The 24983-nt window shown below is 38.4% G+C and overlaps 1 protein-coding gene and 1 pseudogene across 2 annotated transcripts in view; both read left to right on the top strand.

Annotated features, from left to right (window-relative positions):
- The window catches only part of TM9SF2 (transmembrane 9 superfamily member 2), a 50594-nt gene extending 45120 nt beyond the window's left edge, over window positions 1-5474 (top strand). For both annotated transcript variants that reach the window (XM_016123179.2, XM_036228828.1), the window contains exons 17-18: window positions 1699-1870; window positions 4758-5474. In XM_016123179.2, the coding sequence (XP_015978665.2) occupies window positions 1699-1870; window positions 4758-4825 (240 nt within the window). In that variant the 3' untranslated portion in view covers window positions 4826-5474. The remainder of the gene's footprint in view (window positions 1-1698; window positions 1871-4757) is intronic.
- Window positions 5475-22808: 17334 nt separating this feature from the next.
- LOC107499194 lies at window positions 22809-23665 on the top strand (annotated as a pseudogene).
- Window positions 23666-24983: the final 1318 nt, after the last annotated feature.

Genomic DNA, 24983 nt, shown 5'->3' with positions numbered 1-24983 from the left:
TTCCATTGTCCACTTATAAATTGGGTTGTTTGTCTTTTTGTTGAGTCGTAAGTGTTCATTATATATTCTGGATACTGGATCTTTATCGGATACATGATCTGCAAATATATTCTCCCATTTTCTAGGTTGTCTTCTTTTTAAACAATGTCTTTTACACAAAAGTTTTTAATTTTGATGAAGTCTGATTTATCCATTTTTTGCTATATCTAAGAATTTATTGCTAAATCTAAGTTCATAAGGATTTACCCTTATGTTTTCTTCTAAATGTATAATTTTAGCTGATATATTTAGATCATTGATCCCTTTTGAGTTAATTTTTGAATATAGTATTAGTTCGGGGTATGAGTTGAGGGTCCAACTTCATTCTTCTATATATGGAGATCCAGTTTTCCCAGCACCATTTGTTGAAGAGACTATTCTTATTGAATGGTTTTGGCATCCTTGTTAAAAATCCATTCGCCATTGATATATTGGTTTATTTATGGATTTCCAATTCTATTCCAGTGGTGTATCTGCTATTCTTATGCCGGTATAACAATTTTGATTGCCATAGCTTTGTAGTAAGTTTTGAGATCACAAAGGGTAGGTCCTCCAACTTCGTTCTTCTTTTTGAAGATGATTTGGGCTATTCAGGGGCCCTTGCAATTTAATATGAATTCGAGGATCAGCTTTTCCATTCCTACAAAAAAGAGGTGGTTAGAATTTCGAAAGGGATTGCATTGAATTTGTAGATCACTTTAGAGAGTATTCCCCATCTTAACAATATTATCTTCCAATCCATAAACATTTATAGGATGTCTTTTAATTTATTTAAGTCTTCTTTAATTTCTTTTAGCACTGTTTTGTAGTTTTTAGTCTACAAGTCTTTCACCTCCTTGGTTAAATTTATTCCTAGGTATTTTATTTTTTTGGATGCTATTGTAAATGTAATTTAAAAAATTTTTTTTTTCCTTTTTTTTGGATCGTTCATTGTTGGTGCATAAAAGCACAGTTGATTTTCATGTCGATTTTGTACCCTGCTACATTGCTGAATTTATTTATTAGCGATAGTATTTTTTGGGCGTGGATTCTTTTGGATTTTCTAATCTTGGTATTCTTTTAAAATATATTTATTTTTCACATATTCGAAATGGTAAGAGAGATAGTATTTCTTTTATAAGAGTTCCTGCTAAGCTATAAATAGCCACTTTACATAAAAGTAGAAGCGCTGTTTTAAAAACTTACCTTGTCCAGATTATGTTAGTGAAAGCTAGAAAAGGATTTCAACCAAGCCTTAATAGAATGATCTTCTTCCTAATATTGAGTTATACTTATAGAGTAGAAGATAAGAAATACTAATTTTGAACTAAGTAAGCTTAGTAAGTAAATAAACTAAGTAAAAAATACTTTGCTTTTCTTTGAGAACTATACTTTAAGGTAAAATTTAATGTTTCATTATTCATAAACTGTTTAAGATTTTTCCACATATTTTTAGCTAGTCTTTAAGTAGCTCCACCAAAAATAAGGAGTGCTTCTTAGCACTTTTAGTGAGGAGGGAAATGGGTGAAGTTCAGTAGGAGAAAGAGACTGGAACTGATAGCAAAAATCAGGGTTTGGTGGCTATTTCACTTAGCTATGTTTGTTTTATAACTTTATTCTGCTACATGTTATCTATTAAAAAGTCATTCTTATTCTTTAATTTTTTTTCTTTTCTACTAGGATTATCATTGGCAGTGGCGTTCATTCCTTACTAGTGGCTTTACTGCAGTTTATTTCTTAATATATGCAATACACTACTTCTTTTCAAAACTGCAAATTACAGGAACAGCAAGTACAATTCTGTACTTTGGTTATACCATGATAATGGTTTTGATCTTTTTTCTTTTTACAGGTAAGAATTAAAATGATTATTTTTAATTAATAAAATTTTAGGCAATTATTTATAAATATTTTCCTTTTATAAAACCCATGAAGGCTTCTCCTATTTAGCACTCCTATATTAAGTGCTCAGTGCAACTAAGCGTAGTTTTGTCTGCCCCCCTTTGACATGAACATCAGTGAACTAAAGGTGAGAAAGCAGAACCTAAGGGAAGAAGACTAAACAAGGTCCATGTTGTGCTAAAAGTACAGGGTCACCTGGACCAGTACATCTCAAGGTTTTCCCCTGTTAACCTCCTAATGGTACAGTCTTTCTTTTGCCCATTTCAAAAATAGGGTTAAAAGCTCTAGTTTCATAAGTTTAGGAATAAAGTAGAAATTGGGGGAATGAAGTCAAGATAAGATTGAGAATAAATGATATCAAGAAAAAATAATTATAGGACATCCCTTATTCTAAAAGTTTTAAACTATAAGTTTATATCTCTACTTTAAAATCCAAGTACCTAATGGGATATAATGTATATTGTATTGGTGTTTCTGTATATGTATATCTTCTCTGTCCATCTGGATAAAAGTTTTCTGTATCTCAGAGCCCTTTGAGTGTTTGGTAAACACTTGTGGAATGACCGAACCAAAAAAAGAAAATTGTAGGGCCTTTCTTTGGCACAATAAATGTACACCTGAAATTTTATCTAAGATTGTGTTACATGCTATATGAGGAAATATAGGATCCCAAAAGAAAAAAACCTAAAAACATTAGAACTGTTCTACTTTTTACTCATCAATTAATATTTAAGAGAATTAGGTAGGGTTTTGAAGTGCCCTTGTTTCTATATCAATGTATAACAAGCTTCAGGCACGTATATCAGTTCTGTATTCCAGGTCATTGGTCAGACATTGTGAGGTTGGTGTGTGTGTTGGGGGTGGGGGGGTAGTGTGTACATGTCTTGGTGCTATGTGATAGATTTAGACTCACAGCCATAAATCTTAACAAATGGTCTGTAGAATCGAGGTAGCTTATGAAACAAGGAATTACTGTTTTTGTGTATCTGTGTATCTATAAATGCATCTATAGAATAATTTATTCCTTGCCTACACACAAAAAATAATCTTAGTGAATATTGTTTTTCTAAGCATTTGTTATAATAATAATTTAACCATCACCTGAACTTTATCGTTCTTGATTTTTAAAGTGTCATATTTTCACTTAGAGCTGTTAAAGTTAAGCCAGTAACTTTTAGTGTATTTCACTTTGTGAAAAAGGTTCTCTACATGGGAGTGGTGAGCCCTTTTAATGTCTGAATTTTTCTAAAGTGGGGTATACCGCTAGTTACTTCAGGACTCCAAATTGACATTTTTTCAATCTGTTTAATAAAACAAAATAATATTCTGTCACATAAGGAAAGATGCCACTTTTAGTATGTACATTATATCTAACCCATATTAAGAAAAAAAATACTAAAAGTATTTTGTTAAGAACAAAATAAACTTAACTTTTTTTGGATTGCCAGTATGGTGATAAAATGTTTTTTTCATCTTAAAATATCTTCTCTTGTTACCTAGAAATTCCTGCTAAGCATAAGGTTGTTTAAATATATTTATGTTTTTAGTATTACTTTTCCGAAATTAACCCCAGCTTCGTCCCAGGCTTAGCTTACTAATAACCCTTTGAATATCTATAAGGTACTATGTGTCCTCCAAAATAGTGACTTGGCCATAGTAGGTGCTCAGTACATTTATGATGTAAGAATGAGTATAATGTTTATAACTTCCCATAGTAATGTCTCACTTGATATAGAAAATCTCCTTTATTACTTTATATTACATTTCTTTATATTATATTTAAAATAGTAGTGAAAACTCATTGGGACTTTACACATAAAAATGTATATTATGTATATCTCCTTTATTCTTCTGCACCCCTACCTGTTGAGGGGTAATCCTAGAAAAAAATGGTATGCCTTAGTTTTTTGAAATGTGTTTGGCAGTTTCACAATTTAGTATATATCCTTTTGCAAAACAGAGTCTCTATAAATTTATATTTAGTAAATCTAAACACAAAATAGTTAAAAAGAGTACTACACTTGAAGTCAGGAAAAGAGGATATGGGTTCTAGTTCTACTTAACCAGCCACAAGGCCATTAGACAATTACTTAATCCCTCAGAGCCTCATTTCTGTCACCCATATAGCATTCATACCTCCTGGAGTCTAGAAAGATGAAGACACCTGAAAATCCAGGCATATATTTTTTCAGAAGTCATTTCATTTGCTCTACATAACAGTCTATGTAGGCAGCTAGGGCATATAAAATTATCTGTTTGATAAGGTAAAGAAATGGGCTTGTAGGTTTCAGTGGATTAGTCCAAAGATGATATACACAGCTTTTGACAGAGCTACTCTGTCCTCTGGTACCACTGTACTTCTCATTTTTAGTGGAGGTGCATCTTTGATAGTGTCCTAATTATATTACTTTTAGCACTTTATAAAAAAATTTTTGAGTTATTATAATTCTTTGAAAACCGATAATTCCCAGTAACTATACTTAGAAAATATCTGCATTTTATTGTTGTATGAATCTGATATTCTATTTAAGCTATTTATAAAACTTGAATTAATTTTAATATCAGCTTTCCATTTTATGATAAAATATTCTTAAACAGGAAAGGAAAATTGTCATTTCGTACAATTGTCATTGTACAAAAAGTTCTTTGTCAGTTTCTGTAGGAAATTTGATTTGAGGTGGTTGTACATTTTTCAAAAAAACTCATGGATCTGTGCTATATTCCTGGTATGTAGTAGTTTATAGTTTGGTGGCTTTTTTAAGGCATCAGTCATTTTAAGTATTTTTGTGTAAATAATGAGGCTTCCTTTGAAAAGCTTTTTGTTTTTTCTTTCGTAGGAACAATTGGCTTCTTCGCATGCTTTTGGTTTGTTACCAAAATATACAGTGTGGTGAAAGTTGACTGAAGAAGCCCAGTGTGTCCACTTAAAAAGAAATAAATTAAATTCTTCATCAACAAAGACCTGTTTTTGTGACTACCTTGAATTTTATCAGACTTATTGGCCTAGTAATCCTTCAGAAACAACATAATTCTAAATACACCTCTTCCCGTACACTTGTCCCTACCAAATGTGTTTCCCACACTAAAACGTTTACTTTTTCACACTAAAACGTTTGTATTGTGATTTGATTTAAGTATATATTCAGTTGTTCTCAATGAAGAGCAAATTTAAATATTATGTGCATTTGTAAATACAATAGCTATAAAATTTTCAGTACTTCTAATGGCAGCAATAGAGGAGGCCATATTAAACAATACTGATGAAATGCAGGACAGTTCATTGTAAATAGGATTTTCTAGACTCGGTAAGTGGAAAGAATTATTTTTCTTTGAAGGAGACAACTTTTTATCATGGTAATTTTGAAGGATGATTCGTATGATGTGTTTATTGGGATGTGGCTTTTAAAAAAAAAAATCTTGTATTGGTTGTAATTGTTCATACCTTTTTTTCTGTGTTGACTTCATTATTCCCATGGTACTGGCCTTTTAAACTATGTGCCTCTGAGTCTTTCAATTTATAAATTTGTTATCTTAATAAATATTGTAAAAATGTCTTCATTGCATCATTACCTGTTGTATATTCAAGGAGAATCTGTAAATAATGGTGTTTTAAAATGAGTTATACTGTTTTATCAGATTTCACTGATTTTTGTTAATGTAACCTTTCTGAATTTTGATCTAAATGAAGTTTCAGTGTCCTGGGCTTTGTGACAAATCCAGAATTTTTACCATTAGGCAGTAATGGAAATTTTAAGTCATGTATCTAGCCAGATAAATGATGTAAGTCTAGTGGTTAATATACACCCTACTACATCGTCATTAAGGATTTTATGTTTTTGATTTGTTTTTCAAAATACAACATTTTTGATTTTTAAAAAAGTTGGGTTTTTCGATTAGCAATGACTAGACGTCTTCTCTATGATTGCATTGTCTTAGTTTGGATTTCACAAACAATTTTTTTTAAGTTAGGAAATAACTTCCTCTTTCACATTGATCTGACTAACTGAATTTCATTTATGTAGAATATAGAATTTGGGAATGATTTCAGAAACATTAATCTGCTTATATTTATGAGAATATTCATCTTGTATTTTAGGGACTCAGTGCTTACTGCTTATGAAAGATACTGTCATTAAACTTTCAACTAAAATTGCTAGCTGTTGCTCATATGATATTGGTGAGTTCTTAATATAATTTTATGTTGATATCATTTTTTTTTTTTTAAACTGACTTGTTGGTTTTAAAGAGTTCTGGTTATTTTTAACCTCTCACAAAGAAGATTTAAGATAGAAAAGTTTCTTTCAAATTTACGTATCTTTTGCAGTATATTTAGTTTTTTATATATAATATTATTAAGGTATCATTGAGATAGGCTGGTTAACTAAACAAAGAAAAAGTTTTATAAAAAATCTCCAGATTCAGACACTAGACTAGTTTTGTTGGTCAAAGTTAAGTTTCTTTAATTTTATTTTTCTTTCTGTGAACAGTTAGCTTACTGTTTTTATGTAACTTTTATTTTTTCTTTATACTTTCAAGTAACCACATTTCACACTTAAGCAGTGAAGAGACCGTTGGAAAAATAAAAGTATTAAAGGAAAAGACTTAGAAGGGAGGAGAGGTGAGGAAGGACACTATGAAAAGGAAGGCAAGACTAGCGGTGAGAGGGCGGTGGGAGAAAAGTCCTCTTCTCCGTGGCTTTTATCATGATGATTACTGAGGAGTCATCTGCCAGGGTTAGTTAGGAAGTTCTCCAAGACGAAAAGCACTGTGGTCATAGCACGTGGAGGTGGTTGTTCAGAATCTGAGGAGGCTTTTCCTTAGTTTGAGCATCCCCAAGAAAAAATAAGGTTTCCTTGTGTTCTGAGCTCCATGACTCGGCTTCTCTGAGCCATTGTCCAAATTACATTCCAGAGATAAGGGGCTGCTTCAGAGCTAGGTTTGTAAAAGTCCTGCTTCTGATATATCCAGATTTGCTCCGAAAACCAATGAATCTCAGCTATTTGGAAAGGTTTTTAAAACCCTCATTAATTAAGCTCTCTTCCTTCATGCTTTGTATCACAGTTATTTATCTGTCTCTCCTCCACTAAGATTGCAAGTAAGCTCTTTGGGGACTGGGACTCTATCTTACCTAGATTGCCATGATGCCATGAACACACATGGCAGTCATGTTTTCTGAATTTTCTTTTCTTGTCACTTTAGAATTTACCTAGGTAAGTCATTTTTCAGTGTCCCAACTCTTGGCCAATTTGCTAATCAAAGCAACATCGATATATAAAGTAACTTTAATGCTATTTAATATTTGCATTTTAAGTAATCGGTGCTTTAACTGGAAGGAGTGACTGGAAAGAGTGTTATTTAGGTAATGAGGCAGTTTAGAGGAGGTAGTAAATGCAGACCTTTCTGTGTCTGTTATGCCATGAGATAAAAGCTTGTGCATAATGCAGAACAGAAGTTGCTCTGTGGCCAGAAATAGGCATCCAGTCCCTTTGTTCTATTTGCTTTTTGACTTGAAAATTACTGATACCTTAAATGTGCTATCAGTACCTCATACTTATACATTTACTTATACATATAGCTAAAATTAAGTAATGATTCACACAACACTTTAACAGCTACAAAGCATTACAGGTCTTAAAGACTTTTCTTAAATTATTGACTTGAGAAGACTTTAGAAAGACCCTCTTTGGTTTTTAATGAACAGAATAAATAACCTCCATTAACAGAATGAATTCTTCACCTACCTGTGAATAGCAGGACATTCCGGTAGATCATTATATGTAAATTTATGTTATTAAGTATACTTTCATATTTGTATTTTGCTCCTATAGCCAGAAAAAATGGTGGCCATAATAACATCATGCCTACAATGAGATCTCAGGTGTTTTTACTTTGATAGAACCAAACCTGTTTCCTCCTACTGATTCTTCTCTCCTTCAATGTGATTTGAAGTCTAAACACTAAAAATTATTATTCTGTGTATTTCCTCCAGCTTTTGAAATTCTGGATTTCTTCAGCCTACTCATTTGAACTTCATGTCTTCATTTTCTCAATTATCTTTTTTCCTTTTCATACTTTGACCTACTGATATATTTGACATTCTCATTATTAATGAATTATTTTGTAAAGAAAATGTGAGGTCTAAAAGGTCCTATTTTCTTGGATATTTTTTGGAAAACTAGGCCGCATGAATGGTATCGGCCATCAAATAGCACTATAGTAAGTCATAAGTTATAAGTCATTAATTTATCTGAAAAGTTGTGATAGGTATAACTCAAAAGTGATAGATTGCATTCACTTTAAAAACTAGTTTTAATTGATACCTTACAATCAATGACATTGTATACATAGAATTCAAATCTGATTTTCTTCCTAAATATAAGATAAATGTTTTTGGTTTTTGGTTATTAGCAACATCATAGGTGGGTGGATCAGAGTGAAGGAGGGTCTTCTGGCTGATGTTATAGCAATACAGTTGTAGTGTGTTGACTTGGACTATCTTACATACAGCAGTAAACAGGCGGCAGGGCCGGGGTTAGCCATACTTGTTTTCTGCTTCAGCGGCGCTAGAGCAGAAGGAGCCGGGGACTCAGAACGCATCCAATAATTCTTCTGCTGAGCCACAATCCCACTTCAGGGTCCCCTCTCAGCAGTCACACCACCAGGACTCCAAGGACACCTTCCAGACTTCCTACTCCTCTGCCCTGGATGATGTGACCTTGAAAAACTTTACAAACCCTTTGAGGAGAGGAGACATGATGAGAAACAGAACAGAGGTGGTACAATCTTCTTTCAGTACATGAAGAAACAAGACGGTAAGCACTGGGAATACCTGAGTGCAGTGGCAATTTGCTCCACGTGCAGGGAAATATGAATCAGTTGTTCCTGGAATGGAACAAACTAGCTGTCATCAGATAGGACCCCTATCCATATGACTTCCTTGAGACCCATTACATGACCATCAAAAAATTGGACAATCAGCCTATGCAGGATGAGGACCCAGGAATCTGGTGTCAAGACAAACACACCCTGGGAGGCAGTGACAACTAGAGCCAAGGTTCAGGCTGGTTTCTCTAGAGTCACAGGGGTGACTTTGGATGACCTTCACCAATGCAGTGATGTATCTTTGGGTAACCCTTAACTATTCTAGAGATGATACACCCACCTTCGTAAACCTCCCACTGAGAGGGGGAGGGAGGGAGAGAGAAATGCGAACAGAGGTGATACAGGGGACACGGGATTTAAGAGTTTGATGGGGTATGTTTCAGTCCTGTGCTACCACCAATGAGCAGATACCTCCCAATATAAAGCCTTTTTGACTAAATTACTTTTCCTTCTCATTAACTCATTTATTGCATACTGATGTTTGACAGCTCTCCTATTATCTTAAATATTACACAAATTATTGTTTAGCTTTCAAACTTATCCTCCCAAATAGATCACAGACTTCTTAAGGGCAAGAATCACAGCTTATATCATTTTTGGATCATGCTCAGGTCATAACAGTATATTGCTTATTGTAGACAAATTTTTGTTGGTTGAAACTAGGACATGAGATAAGTGATACTGATTATAAATGTTTAAATTGATATAATGACTTAGAGATACCTTTTCAATATTTTGTTTAGCTCTCAGATTCAAGAATGTGCTATTTTGATTCCATAAAATTATGCATTTCAACGTGTATCCAGCAACATTGTTTTGTACATTTGTTCTATGTTCATTGACAGTTGTTAAAACAAATCAGCACTGGCAGAACTTGGCCAGCTCCTCTCTACACTTAGTTTGAACTGTTACCCATGGAACCAGCTCAAACAAAAAAACTACAAAGAGGCTAATTGAAATCAGAATGCTGGGTCATTTCTCATTCAAGCAAAACAGATGGCCCTCTTTGCCACACTTCTGTCAAACTTGGGGGGAAGTAATTAAATGCATTTTTAATACCCACACATGCTTACCGGCTCCTTAGAGGAATTACATACACAGCTATTGAATTTCTGGGGATGAAGAGGGTGGGCTCTTTGAAAATAGCAGAGCTTGTTTCCCTTTATTTTGAAGGTTTAAAAAAAGTCACTTTAACAGAGATATTCAATATTGACAGTTTCAACTTAGATTCGGAATATTTATTTTAATTTTCACTTATTTGAGTTCATTTTTTTCCCTTTAGAATCAGTAATCCACACGGTAAACAATTCAAAATATACAAAAGAATATAGAGAAAAGTAAGTCTCCATTCATACTTCAGTCACTTGAGTTCTCTCCCCTGCAGACAACCACTATTAACAGTTTCCAAATATCTTTACAGAAATTTAACCTTTATTTTAATTTACCTACTGAAAGCTCTTGTTTGGATACCTATTTAACTGACAGTAGTATTTGGTTTCAAAATTTGTGTGAGGATTTTAAGAAAGCAACTGTGGAGATTGCATTTTTATTGTGCAGTGTTCAGAATATTAGTACAAAGCAGCACCATTATCAAATGACACCTCGATGATTATTAAATACGTAAAGTGGTATAAGCCACCTGTTAGGACCTGTTTGGGTAAAGAAATTTGAAGGGAAAACTCTTACTCCAAAGCTCAACTACCTGTTGACCTGGGATCATTGCCGGATCCAAACTAATGGGTGCATCATCTAATTCCATACACAGAAAAATGTGGCCCTGTATTACTGATCTTTGAAAAACACAACCTGATACCTGGCTAAAATGTGCATTTGACAGTTTTTCTTGATACTCATACCTCCTGGTCTGTCTCAGATGCCAAAGATGAGCTCTCTTAGCTTTCTCTCCACCTCTCTCATATATCCACTGGTTTTCTTCAAAGCTTAATTTCAGGGGAAGTCACAATATGGTTTATTTCTACCTTAATTGTGATTTTTTTGAAAATTTCTGTCAGAGTGGTTGCATTTTTAACCATATGAGTAACAGTGGAATAAGTTTTGTGTCCTGAGGAGGAAAAACCCCAAGGGTGGGTGTGAACAGCTTGAGGGGGGAGGTACAGTTCCTTCTCAGCACCTTTGATATTGCTGTACTGAGGTGGCTAACATTGTGTCTCTGGAGCCACCCCACCTGGTTTGAAGGCAACACCCTCCTTTTTTCTCCCTCACCTGTCATCAGGGCTGTGACCAGAAGCCCAGATGCATGGATACCTCAAGGGACCTAGCTCAGGCTCCAGGTTCCAGCAAACTCCCCAATTACATCTTACCATGTCCTGGCACCCAGGACAGTCCCAGGAGGCTGAGGGGATCCCTTCACCAACCTAACCCCCAAGTGGTGTTGGTTAAAGGGCGCCCTGCAGAAGGAGGAGCAGCCGGCCTCACACAATACCTGAGAGTTGTTCTCTTCCACTGGAAGACGTAACCTATTTTTAAAGCTGTGAAAAAACTGTAATCTTCAATCCTTTCTGACTTACACTTACCTTCAAATATTTAATCTCTAGATTGCTATAGTCGTGTGCGAGTGAATGTATGCGAAATTCTTTGGCAAGTGACAAAAAGCTGAAAGGGAGTTGGGCTAAGATGTGATTTTATATTAAGCCACAGTTAACCTCTGATCCTCCCAGTGTTGTAGTTATACAAATACAGTGGTTTGGCATTTGCAGTATTTATTTTGATTTTACTAGATTTTCTATATATACATTATAAGGGGTAAAGTATTACTCTTTATTTTTCTTAAATCATAATGTGACCACTATGAGGAGAAAAGGACGTGAATGTTTTTGGGAGCGTGGAGAGTACCATACCCCTAGTCTTTCCCCCAGGCAAGAAGGAACTGACCTGTGGTTCGTTTTGAGGGTTTGAGTTGCTGATCGAGTGGTAGGAGGCAAGCCAAGTCCCTTAAAGTCAAGGCAAGGGATGGTGGTGGAAACTCGTTGGAGGCTGACCAATGTTCACTGATTGGGACTTGCTGGTTGAGAAGCCCAGATCTGGTTTTCTGCTGAACAGAAAGCAATGGCTCAAATATAGGAGAGGATGTAGCAATTTGATGTAGAGTGGTAAAGGGAGGACAAAGAATTGGTCTCTGTTTATAGAGCCTGACTCCCCATCTCCATGGTACTTGCTCTGTGAAAAAGGCAAGTGGTCTCTTGACTGAAGTAGAGCTCAAGGTACTGCTTTGGTTTATGCCTTTCATTCCATGTCTGCACTGGGCAGGACAGAGAACCAAAGCCGCAATAATCCTTGGGGAGATGAGCTGTGGAAACTCTCTCCTGTTTTCATATGGAATTTGATGAGCTCCTTGGTCAAAGGCAGGTTTTAAAAGCTGCCTGGAGCCTATGTGCAAGGAAGGCCTGAGCCAGCCTCAGCCTCCTGGTAGAATGTGGCTGCAGCCAACACCCAGACAGACTTCTCCCACATCTGGAAGCCTCGAATCAGTGCCCCTCAAGGCCAATGTAAAGGACATCCTGCTGACAAAGAGGAGCTTCTGACATGGGGCACGGACTAGGGACAAGAGATTTACCTGTAATTTCTTAGGCTTGGCTTTCTGGCAGGTTCTGAAGTATGTGCTGGTTGGGCTTTGGTGACCAGTTATTTCCCGAGAAAGATTAGTGTAAGCTATTGTTTCTAGTTTGCATAGTAATGTAGGGATTTCTAGAGAATAAATTAAAAAGACCCCTCTTCTCCCTTCCCATTCCAACTCCTCCACTGTTAAAGAATCAACGCACATTTCTCAGTGGGGACTAGAACACAGTATGCTCTCTCTCTCCCCTTGTCTCTGCCTCTGTCTCTGTCTGTCTCTGTCACTGTCTCTGTCTCTCTGTCTCTCTCTGTCTAAGAATCATTTTTTCTTCTTCTTTCTCTTTTTTGGGGAGAGTATAAATTTATATGCAGTTGCCAGAAACGAGAGGGAGATCCTGTGTACCTTTTGCACAATTTCCTTCAATGTTTTTTATCTTGCAAAACCACAACATAATATCCAAATCAGCACACTGGCACTGACACAGTCAAGATACAGGTCATTTCCATCAACATCGGGATCCTTCCGGCTAGACTTTGCTATACAAGTGTACCTCCACCTCTCTAACACCCCTCCCACCGTTAATCTGTTCTCTATTGCTGTAATGTTGTCATTTCAAAAATGTTATATAAATAGACGTGCAGCATGTGACCTTAGGGACTGGCTTTCTTCACTTAGTGTAAGCAGGTTGTGTTGTGCAGCAGTGGTTCATTCTTCCACCGCCGAGTGTGTGGATGTACGAGCCTCTACCACATTGAAGGACGTCTGCGTCTGCGCCGCTTCCAGCTTGGGGCTATTATGAATAAAGCCTCTGTGAACAATCTTATGCAGATTTTTGTGTGAATGTAAGTTTTCCTTTCTCTGGATAAACACCTAAGAGTGAAATGGCAGAGTGGTGTGGTAGTTTTATAAGAAATGGCCAAGCTGTTTTCCAGAGCAGCCGGACCATTTTACGTCCCCACCAAGAGTGACCCAGATTCTTTGCATTCTCACCAGCATTTGGTGTTGTCACTATTTTTGTTAGCTGCTCTGATAGGTTTGTAGTGACAACTTATGTGGTTTTTATTTGGATTTCTTTTATGCTTAATGATGTTGGACATTTTTTAATGTACTTAGTTGCCATCTGTATCCTCTCCTTGGTGAAATGTCTGTTCATGTCTGTTGCCCATTTTCTAGGTGGACTGTTCGTTTTTACTGTTGAGTGCATCTCTCCTTATAACACAGATCTATGGCAGATTTCAGTATGGAGGCCCAGGTCATTTCCAAAATTAAGCTGTTTATCCAGTTGGGTTTTGCTCATTCCTTAGATCTCTTAGGATTAGCAAAAGGTGGGGACACTGGTATTCGAATCCTTGTTTTCTGCTCTGAATAGGGTGGATGTGGGTGCCTACAGGAAAGGAGCCTTTCCTGTGCATTTACAACAGCTTAGAAGCACGAACATCTTTCTTACAACTTGCTATCTGAGGGAAGAGAGGGGCAAATTAAATTTCAGTTATTGGCTCCTTGGTTTCCCTCTGTGACCACCAGAGTGAATGAGTCTTAAATTTGTGCTTCTCAAACCTCAATGGGCATGTAAATCACCTGGAGAGCTTAAGATGCAGATTCTGATTCATTGTGCAGAGATTCTGCGTCTCATCAGCTCCTGGTGATGCGGTGCTTGCTCCCGGCTCCCTGTTCCCGGCCCACGATTGAGAACCAGGGCCCATAGACCACTGAATCATTAAGCTCCTGCTCACAAACGGAGAGACTGAAAGTCATGGAAGTTAAACAAGTCCAAGTCACCCAATCCCAACAACCATTTCCCCTCTTTCTCCCATTACCACCTTCACTGACAGCATCCCACAAATCCCACCAGCTGCTTAGGGAAAATAAAGTTCCTCTCAAAAAGCAACTGGAAAATCTAACCCTAAGATGCATTTAGGTCAATGAGTTGCAATGCAATTTCTTCCCAGGGATTTCTGCAGTTTTGACTTGTCTTTAATGATTTGGTATCCAATATGCAGATTCCAAGCTACATCAATATAAATGAGCGCCTTTTTCATAAACTCAGTTTCATCAAACAAGCAGACTAAAAACTTTCAGGCTATGTGAGAGTGATATGTTATCAATCTGGCAGCAAGCTATTAGGGACTGAATGTGTCTTCCTAAAATTCATACGCCGAAGTCCTAACCCCCAGCACCTCAAAATATGACTATATAGAGATAGGGCCTTTTAGGAAATAATTAAGTTAAAATAAGATTGTTAGGTTGGGCCCTAAGCTAATATGACTAGCTTTCTTAAAAGAAGATGAGATCAGGAACAGATACACAGAGGGAAGGTGATGTGAAGACACAGGAAGAAGACAGACATCTGCAGGCCAAGGAGAGAGGTCTTGGGAGCAACCAAACCTACCAATGTCTTGATCTTAGACTTCTGGCCACCAGACCTGAGGGGAAATAAATTTCTGTTGTTTAATCTACCCAGTCTGTGGTACTTTATTATGGCAGCTCTAGCAAACTAATATACCAGCTAGCTATTGGGATGGGGACAAAGAGGAGGTAGCAAAAATTTCTTAGCATATTCTGCAGTAAAGTGTACTAGAGGATAGGCATCTCTCAGCAGCAGGGTGCCAGGCTGGAGATCCTGGTTTCTAAGAATGTAAGGACAGGGCAAAGTAGAATTCCTATTCTTCAAATTGCACACACTGCTCCAGTGATAGATCTTTTTATGCTTCTTTTAACTGAGCTTCTTCAAAAAGAAGAGAAAAAATTTACAGTGTTATTCACAATAGCCAAAAGGTGGAAACAACCCAAATGACCAACAAAATGAGTGGACAAGTAAAATGTGTTATATCCACATAATGAAAAATTATTCAGCTTTAAAAATGAATGAAATTCTGACATGCTACAACATAGATCAATTCTGAAAACATTATGCTAAGTGAAATAAAGCTATTACAGAAGAACAAATATTGTATGATTCCACTAATATGAGGTACCTAGAGTATTCAAATCATAGAGACAGAAAGCAGATTAGAGCTTATCAGGGAGTGGGAGTTATTGCTTAATGGGCAGAGTTAATATTTGGAAGGATGAAAAAGTTTTAGGTAAAGTCAGTGGTGATGGTTACACAACATTCTGTAGGTATGTAATGCCACTAAATTGCACAGTTAAAAATGAAAATTATTGCGTTGTATATTCCATCATAATTTTACAAATTTGGCATAAATCTAATTTTTTTTTCAAAATGAAGAGAAAATAACATCCTTGAGAAATTGTAGTCAGACAGTTTTAGTTTCTTAGTTGGACAGAAGGTCTTGCTGAGAAAAGAAGAGAAATTTGATCTTGGGGGAAGGGGGAGAATTCAGACTCTGATAAAGTCTCTGAAAGAGGAGATGTATAAGAGAATTGGAAAGGTCTAACGATAAACTTCATATCTCCTGACTTTTCCCCCCAACAGTCTGCTTTCTCATCCTTCACCATCATTGACTTGATTTTCTTCATAGTTACCTGTGTCTCTGTTTAACCTTTGAAACTTCAGGCACCTATGTATCTCTCATTCGATTCCTCTTTACCTCTTTCCCTGTTAAAGTAGAATATTCTGAAAAGTAAAATCATGACTCTCATACAAACATAAAATACTTGCATGTGAAAGATTTTATTTAACTCATTAACAGAGAATCGGTAAGATGTTCAAACCAGGTCAAATGAGATTTAGACCTACAGAGATTCATACTTTCTACTTGACAAAGTTCTTGCGTTGCCAGGAAGATGATTCACTGACATTGCCAGAAACAGGAAACGTTTCCATGACTTTTGGTTTTCTGCAAGTTTACATCTATCTCTACAGAGCTGTAAACTAATCCAATCAAAGACAAAGATGCACATACCCTTATGGGATCTGGCACTCCTGGACATCCAACTCTGTGGGTCAGGGAGGAATGGGAAGGAACCTGTCACTAAAGTCCTGACTGCACCTGAGCTCAAACCCCTGTGGGTCTGGTCCAGTCTGTCTTTCCCGGACTGAGCATGTTTTCTCATTAGCTGACCTCCTTCCAAAGCCACTTGGGCCCCACTTAATCCACATGTATACCCACAGTTATTTGGATGCCTGAAGGGAACGCACCCCCTCTGCCAGCAGTCCAGCATTCTCTGCTCAGCATTTGCCACTTTGTCTTATTTAAAATCTGCTATAGCCAGAGCCCTGAACAGGATCTCAGCTATCCCTCAAGTTCTGTGTCTACTCTCTCAGTTTTGAAGTGTGAAACCAGTATCTGCTCCTTTAGTACAATCCTTCCTCACTCCTCATTGTTTCAGTGTTCATTTTATTGCATAAGCTCACAATGGGGCAGAAAAAGGATTTAGCAGAACAAATATTTTTAACAATATTTGAAACATTTACTCAACTTGAGTCTCTATTATATATTCGTCTTTGTGATAAGAGCTAAAACAGATTTAAAAAAAAAAAGCCAGCCTTTATAATCTGATTGGCGATAACAGGCAGAAAAAACAAGTGATTCGCAAACCAATGATCTGAGGGGTGCCATGATTCCGCACGGCCTTCTTATGTCCCCAACTTTTACAGGCTCGTTGCGTGGCCTGGTTTCCCCATTGCTCTTCAGGGGCATATTCTGTCAGTTGCCCCAAGTACCTCCTGTGTACAAGGACAAGCCATTGCCATGTAGGCAGGGTCTTCCCAGTCTGAGCTCGGAAATTTTTATTCACTGGTATTTCAGTTAATGTGTTTTTGGAAAAATCTGGATTTAATTAGGAAATAAAGGGGTAAAGTGTCCTGGGTAGGTGTTATGGGTCAATTATGTGCTCTCCAAAAAGATATGTTGAAGTCCTAATCTCCAGTACTTCAGATTGTGATCTTATTTGAATATAGGGTCATTGCAGATATAATTAGTTAAGATGAAGTCATATTGGAGTAGGGCTCACCCTGCTCCCATATGCCTGATATAATAACTGGAGAATGCCATATGAAGATATGAAGATAGAGATACACAGATGACAAAGCATGTGAGGATAGAGATACACATGTGAGAAACCAGAGAATGCAGTGCTGCAGCTGCAAGCCAAGGAGACCCAAGGATGGCCGGCAAACCACGAGAAGCTGGGAGAAGCAAGGAAGGACCCTCCCCTTCAGGTCTCAGACTGAGCACGGCCCTGCGGACACCTTGATTTCAGACTTCTAGCTTCCAAAACTGAGAGAACGAATTATTGTTTTAAGCTACTTGGCTTGTGATAATTCATTATTGCTGCCCTAGGAAACTCATTCAGCAGGTAGGTAACCAGTAATGCCCCATATTCGGTAAATGATGCAATGTGCTCTAAAATGGGTATAGAACTGAAATAAAAATATCCACCTGAGGGAGCTCTAGAGCCTTGGCTTCCTCAACCCTAATTTGACTCTAACCCAGATAATGGAGGCGGGCGTGGCTGAAAGTGCCGGAGTCTGAGGGAGACAGACAGATGCCGCTGGCTGACTCAGGAACCTGCTCGACTGTCCTGGTCAGGGCCGGGCGCTGGGCAGTGTTAAGACAGCTTTAATGAGGAGGACTCACCCATACTACCTGTGACTTTGCCAATGAGATATTCCCAGGGGACAGAAATAATTTGGGGGGGGGGGCAGTGTATTTTTTTCATGGGATAGAAAATCAGCAAAATCTGCCATTCTCTGGAAATTACTAGCTGGACTGACAACACAGAAAATTTCTCAATCTGTCCATTACTTTGTGCAAAGCTCCTGAGGTATTTTATGTTCTTAGCCACTCACTCCTTGATACTCTGCTGGCTCTCAGTGTTGTTCCTAGATCACTAGTTTCAGCATCACCTGAGAACTTATTAAAAATGCAGATTCTTAGGCCTCACTCCAGACTTACTGGATCAGAAACTCTGCAGGTAGGACCAAGCGATCTAAGTTTTAACAAGCCATTGAGGTGACTCTGATGCCCACTAATGTTTGAGAACCAAAGTTTGAATTTACTACCATCTGTAGCAATGCACTCTCTTGAGGTACTTACTTGCATTTTCAGCTGCTTTTTCACTATGGCCCATCCTGGCTCGTTCCTCCTTTATTCCCTTGTTCGTATGTGCATATATATGTATTCATTCAGCAGACACCCAGGAAAAGGTATCCTATAGTCAGTTTTGTAGATGGATCTAGAATGGAACTGAAACTCTGATGGGATGTTGGTTAAGCTTCTTTAGTTGTAAGAGCAAAGACTCAAATTTCTTTAGTTGACAGTATTTATTGCAAAGAAACAATGAGAATGAGCGTCTCAATTGCAATCAGACAAAAAATCTATATAAAGCTATTTGTGTGAGGGACAGAGGCACAGAGAGAGAAAGAGAGAGAGAGGGGGGGGAGAGGGAGAGGAGAGAAGGGAAGAGAAGAGAAAAGAAGAGAGCAGAGAAATAAAGCCGGCAAAGCATCTCAGTGCCCAGGCTCCATGGAGTCTTGGAATGTTCTCTACAAGACGCAGTTGCCCCAGCCCCCCCAGCAGTTCAACATCCATGTTCTTTGCTACTGGCTCTAGAAACGCCACTCACATATGACAGAGCTTTGCTATGCCTCTGCTTCTTCTACAACTATTCCTGCTTCTCCTCAAGGTCACTGATTACCCCTAGGTCTAATGGCCACAAGGGATCTGCATATTGGCTTTTCTTGTTGTTTTCTTTCAGCTCAGGCTGCCAGTACCAAGTTCCTCGTTGTCCCACACTGAAAGAGCTCACGGAGAGGTCCGATTGGCTCTCTGTTTCATGTGTCAGTGTGGAGCGTCCCCGTGGGTAGAGCCTTGTCATGAGCCATCAAAAGGCGACAGCTCTGGCTGGAGCACCAGTCCCTGGTTGGTCAGCTGTGGCTAGAACACATGGAGGCACAGGCAAGAAACTGCTTCATGCTGTGAGGTTTTCAAGGGACAATGTTAGATCCCTCTCTGGATTAGACGAGAGACCCAAGAGGAAGATACAGGTCTAAAAGTCATGACTGTATAAGTAGATGGTAGTTAAAGCCTCATATGTGGTAACATTGCCCAGGAAAGGTGATAGAAGGAAAGAGAAAAAGAAGCCTAGGGTCACGAACATCTACTAAGGGGTAGATGAAGGCCATTAAAATATAGGAACTAGCATTTGTTGAGTACCTACTATTTGTCAAGCTCTATGCTTTGATGCTTTATAAAAATTACCTTATTTATCCTTTAAAACAATCTTCTGAGCTAGGTATTACCATTCTTATCCCAAGTTCACAGATGCAAAGGCTGACCAGGGCTCACAAAGATCAAGGTCACGCAGCTTATAAATGGCAGAGCTGGGATTTCAATACAGTTTTATCCAACTCCAACGTTCTTGCTCTTGCATGTTGGCTTCAAAAGGAATGATTGGAAACATGGTAGGGATAATTCTCTGTATTACAAGGTGATCATCTGTTCCTAGGAGGAAGTAATTAAGAGAAAAGTCTGAAAGGAATCTCTTTGGGCAATTAGGAACTCGTTAATGAAATTTCAATTTCAATTGGGAGAGCCTGATTATAATGAATGAAGAAAACAGGCCATTGCCTTGTAAGTTATATAAATCTCTAACCATTATGCTGTACACCTGAAACTAATATAATATTTTATGCCAACTATAATTGAAAAATTAAAAAGAAACACACAAAAGATGATAGGCCAAGGAGACTGAATGTCAGCTGTGATGGTAAGAAGAGTGGAAAGGCTTGTGTTTTGTTGTTTGCTGTTTTACTGTGATATGATAAACCATATGATAAACCAGTTTTTCCAATCAGAAGACAAAAACCGCACCAACGATTCAAACAGGGAAAATTTAATATAGAGAATTACTAAATTGGTAAAAAAAAGGGGGTTAACTATAAAGAGGAGTCAAGAGAACTCTGCAGCTACAGGAATAACAGGTATAGGGAGAAACCGCTACCTCTGGGGAAGATGCCAAATATTCAAGGAAGAGAAAGTTGGCAGAGGGGCTTTAGGGCTGAGATTAAGGAATAACTGCAGAGAGGGCGACCGTGGCCGCTGGGTGGGATGGTGCTGCAGGGCTGCCACTGGCAATCTGAAAACCACCTGCTGGGTGCCGGCGAAGCATCTGGGAAGCCGCCCTCTGGATTTACACGGAACCTTCCAGAGGGCACGCGCCACTGGATCTCCCACTGGCCCCACTGGCTTCTACACTGCAGAAACAAGAAGACACTGGAACCAGGAAGAGAAACCCCTTTCACCTGCAGAGTTCCTTTAGCACCTGCTACTGATAAAGCTTATCACTATAACAGGCAGCGAAGGAGAAATGTCTGCACAACCCAGCTCCAGTGTCACAGAGCAGGACGAAGAGAAGAGGATTTGGAGCTCCATGGTGATAAATTGATAACCAGTCCAAATGGGACATGTTGCAGTGGAAGAACCAGTAAGTTAAATGTTCATAACTGTGAAAGTTTATTCGTGGGGGAGCTCCACAGAGCTCCGTGGAGAATTCTCACGTCTTTCTAGTCCTGCCCACTCACCCAAGTTCTGTTCCAGTCTGGAAGCTACCGCCACTTTCTCTGATGAACCTTGAGTTCACGTTCACATGTTTAGAATTCAGGTACACAGAATTAAGCTAATTCCACTACTGTCATCTGTCTATGTAAAGCCCTTCTCTTCTTTTATTTTTCTCTTAATTTCCAAGCCTCACTCCCATTCCCATTCTACCTTATCCCCTGTAATATGTTTGGTTAGGTATGTACATACATGACCATAATTTTGAAAAGTACATAGAATTGTGCATGTATTTACATACATACATATTTGTGTATGTCTGTGTGTATATATATATGTGTGTATATATGTGTGTGTGTGTGTGTATATATACACACACACACACACACACACACACACACACACACAGTGTTGGGCCACAAGTCTCATTCTGTTTCTATTTTTTCCCGTCCACCGTATGATCAGCTGTATGCACCTCTCGTCCGCTGCTACCTGCTGCTTGGCTCTCCACAGGATGCAGCTGGTACAGTTTACAGTTTACTTCTCTTTTCCCTTTGCTATCACTAGGCCGTTCCCACAAACTGCAGAGATACGCACTCTTGTACATGTTCTCTTACAGACCGGAGTACAGTTTCTCAGAGCTGCACCCAGGAGTGGGCTTGCTGGGTGTACGTGTAGGAATTCTACCGAGTTCTACTAAGCTGCTCTCCAGAAGACTGCATAGTCTACACTCCCATCTCGACTGCACAATAATATCCATTTCCCTACCTCCTTGTCAGTAATTGCTATCATCTGACTTCCTAATTTTTCCTATGTTGTGGGTCTAAAATGGAATCTCCTTTTATATAATTTGCATTTCTCTGACTAACAGTAAACTTGAATATATCTTCATATTTTCCCTTTTATATCCTTGCCCCATTTTCCTACAAGTTCCTGACGTTTTTTGTTGTTGTTAATTTCCTTGCACATCATAGATAAGATGCGTTTTAGGCTTTTCACACCACATGTTCTCTGCTGCACCGACTCAGCTCTGTTGTTGTAGTGAGCAGCCGTACGTGAATGAATGAGCGGGGCTGTGCTCCGACTGAACTTCACCTACACAAGCAGGTGGTGGGGCCGGAGTCGGCCTGTGAGCCACGGTTCGCTGACCTTTGTTCTAGACGTTACTTCCTTGTTGGATTCCAACATCGAAGTTATCTTCCTCCACTCTGTCTGCGATGTCCTTTGTTGGCCAGAACTATCTATGGGTTCAAATCCACCAATCTGTTGCCAAATAGTTTGTGCTTTCGGTCTTAAATTGAAAACATTCTTTCTGACCTCAAGATGACAACAGTATCTGACATTTTTTTCTACTGATTTTATATTTTTATCATTCACATTTAGATTTTTAGATTATCCAGAATTGACCTTGGTATGCAGTGTTTACTTTCCTCCATACGGTAAACCAGTTTTTCCTACACCACCTATTAAATCCTTTCCCCACAGGTTTGTGGTGTCAACTAGCATATATCAGTTCCCATATATAAATAGATCTGTTTCTGAGCTCTTTGTTCTGTTCCACTGGCTTATTTACCTGTTTCTCTGCCGACAATGCATTGTTTTTACTATTCTGGCTCTGTAGTGTGTCTTCGTATCTCATAGTGTGAGTCTTTATATTTCCTTTCAGAGGCCCATGAATCCACATCTATTTCAATGATGCAGATGTCTTCATACCTTCTCTGCTGCCACCTGGCTTCTTTTAAAGGAAGAAGTATGGAATATGAAGTCATGCAAACTCTAAGTGGCAATTCCCTTTAAATGTTATTCAACTATTATTTCTTGAATGAATTAGGATGAAATTGTTTCTGTCATTCCCACTCTGTTTAGAATCAGAATACAGTTGTATTCAATATCTATGTACACACACACACACATATTGACTCATATTGACCTAATTATTGCTTAATTAGGACTTATTTGAACTACCTTAATTAAAAATATATATACAGGGTCGAATGGAGATACTTCTGGAAGTAACATCACAATGGCTGCCCAAAAAGAGGCCCACCTGCAGTTCAAACTCATATTAGTTGGTGATGGTGGGACTAGAAAATGTACATTTGTGAAACATCATCTTGCTGGTAAATTTGAGAAGTATGTAGCTCCCTGGGGTGTTGAGGTCCATCTCCTTGTGTTCTATACCAAAAGAGGACCTATTAAGTTCAATGCATGGAACAGGGCTGATCAGGAGAAATTTGATGGACTGAGAGATGGCTATCACATCCAAGCATTTGTGCCATTATAATGTTTGATGTGACTTCTAGAGTTACTTACAAAAATGTGCCTAACTGTCATAGAGACCTGGTACAAGCATATGAAAACATCCTCATTATGTTGTGTGGCAACAAAGTGAATGTTAAGGACAGAAAAGTTAAGGTGAAATCAATTGTCTTCCACCGAAAGAAGACTCTTTAGTACTATGACTTTTCTGCCAAAAATGGCTATAACTCCGAAAGCCCTTCCTCTGGCTCTCTGGAAAACTAATTGGAGACCCTAACTCGGAATTTACTGCAATACCTGCTCTTGCACTGCCAGAGGTGGTCATGGACCCAGCTTTGGCAACACAGTATGAGCATGATCTAGAGGTTGCCCAGACAACTGCTCTCCTGGATGCAGATGACGACCTGTGAGGAAGTGAAGCTGGAGCTCAGCCTCAGACGTCTGGCTTTATAGGCAACTGTCTAGTGATGTCAGCGGTGCAGCATGTTTGCCATTTTATTATATAGCTAAGCAGAACATGTGCTTCATCTGTTGGATGCTGAAGGAGATGAATGGGCTTCAGAGTGAATGTGACAGTTAAAAAAATACCTTTATATTTTTGGACCTGCATGTTTAGCTGTATTGGAAGATAGCTCTTCCCTAACTGAGTTTCAAATATGACTGCTACAGTCACATCACAATATTCAGTGGTGAAATCTTGTTACTTGTTTCTGTCATTCTCATTCTTTTTCACTTAGAATCAGAATAAGGTTGTATTTCAAATATATCTATACACACATGTACATACATACACACATATTGACTCATATAACTAAAAAGTCCAACGAATAACTCTGTTTGATCTAAGGGTTTAAAAAATATTATCAGGGCTCTTCACTCCCCCTCTCTCTTTCTCCACCTTTCATCTCTGCTCTTCCCTGTTAGCCTGCATTCTTAGCACTCTCTCTCCCAAAGATACTGTCAGGATTACAGTGTTTTTACTGCTCCTGATGTGAGAACAGACCCCTTTCTCATCGAACATTCATATTCGTCCCTGCAAAATGGTCTCTGACTCCCTGACTGGCTCCTGTGCCTTTCCTGGATCAATCATAGTGACGGAGAAGGTGGTCCTGTGAATGACAGCCCACCAACTAGCGGACAAGCGTTCCCCAAAGGAAAGATGCTTGTGTTGTGCTGTTGTTTGGACAGACCAAACACCCACAGATGTCCGCCTCACCTCTTGTCTGCCATGAGTTACCACAATCCTTACAACCCTGAGAATTGTTATAGAGAAGGACACTAAGGCTCAGAGAGTTTAAGTTACTTGGAAAAGACCCACAACCTGCAAGAGGCCAAGGCAGCATTAGCAACCTGGTCTGTCTGTGTTAAAGTTGAGCTCTTTCCACCATGCCATTCGATTATACTGCTGTTGCTTCAAACCTGCCATAGCACAAAGTAAGCTCATCATTTTTTCTAAGATGATGTCTGAAGTCTGAAGTCTCCAAAACTTATTGCCATTTCCTCGGTCTCCCAGGTGTGAAAATTCGCTGTCCTTTTCAATTGATTCAGTCTTTTCTTTCATCCTCATGGCCAGTCCTTGTTAATCTCTTCCTTCTTCTCATTCCTCTTCTTACCTGCTCTCTCTGCGTACCTGTTCATGGGCTGATTACCTGACATTTAGACTACTGTGCTATCTATTCCCCACCTCAGTCCATCCTGTATACAACCACACATTAAATTCCCTAAAATACAAGATTTTTTTTTCACCTTTTATTAAATTCTTTAGGGTAATGTTGGTTAATAACATTAGGTAAATTTCAGGTGTACGACTTTATAATATGACATCCATATACTCCATTGTGTTCTCACCATCCGAAGTCTAGTCTCCTTCCGTCACCATGTATTTG

The sequence above is a fragment of the Rousettus aegyptiacus genome, unplaced genomic scaffold, assembly GCF_014176215.1.
Source record: "Rousettus aegyptiacus isolate mRouAeg1 unplaced genomic scaffold, mRouAeg1.p scaffold_m13_p_11, whole genome shotgun sequence".
NCBI lineage: Eukaryota > Metazoa > Chordata > Mammalia > Chiroptera > Pteropodidae > Rousettus > Rousettus aegyptiacus.
This window is presented reverse-complemented; position numbering and strand designations above follow the sequence as displayed.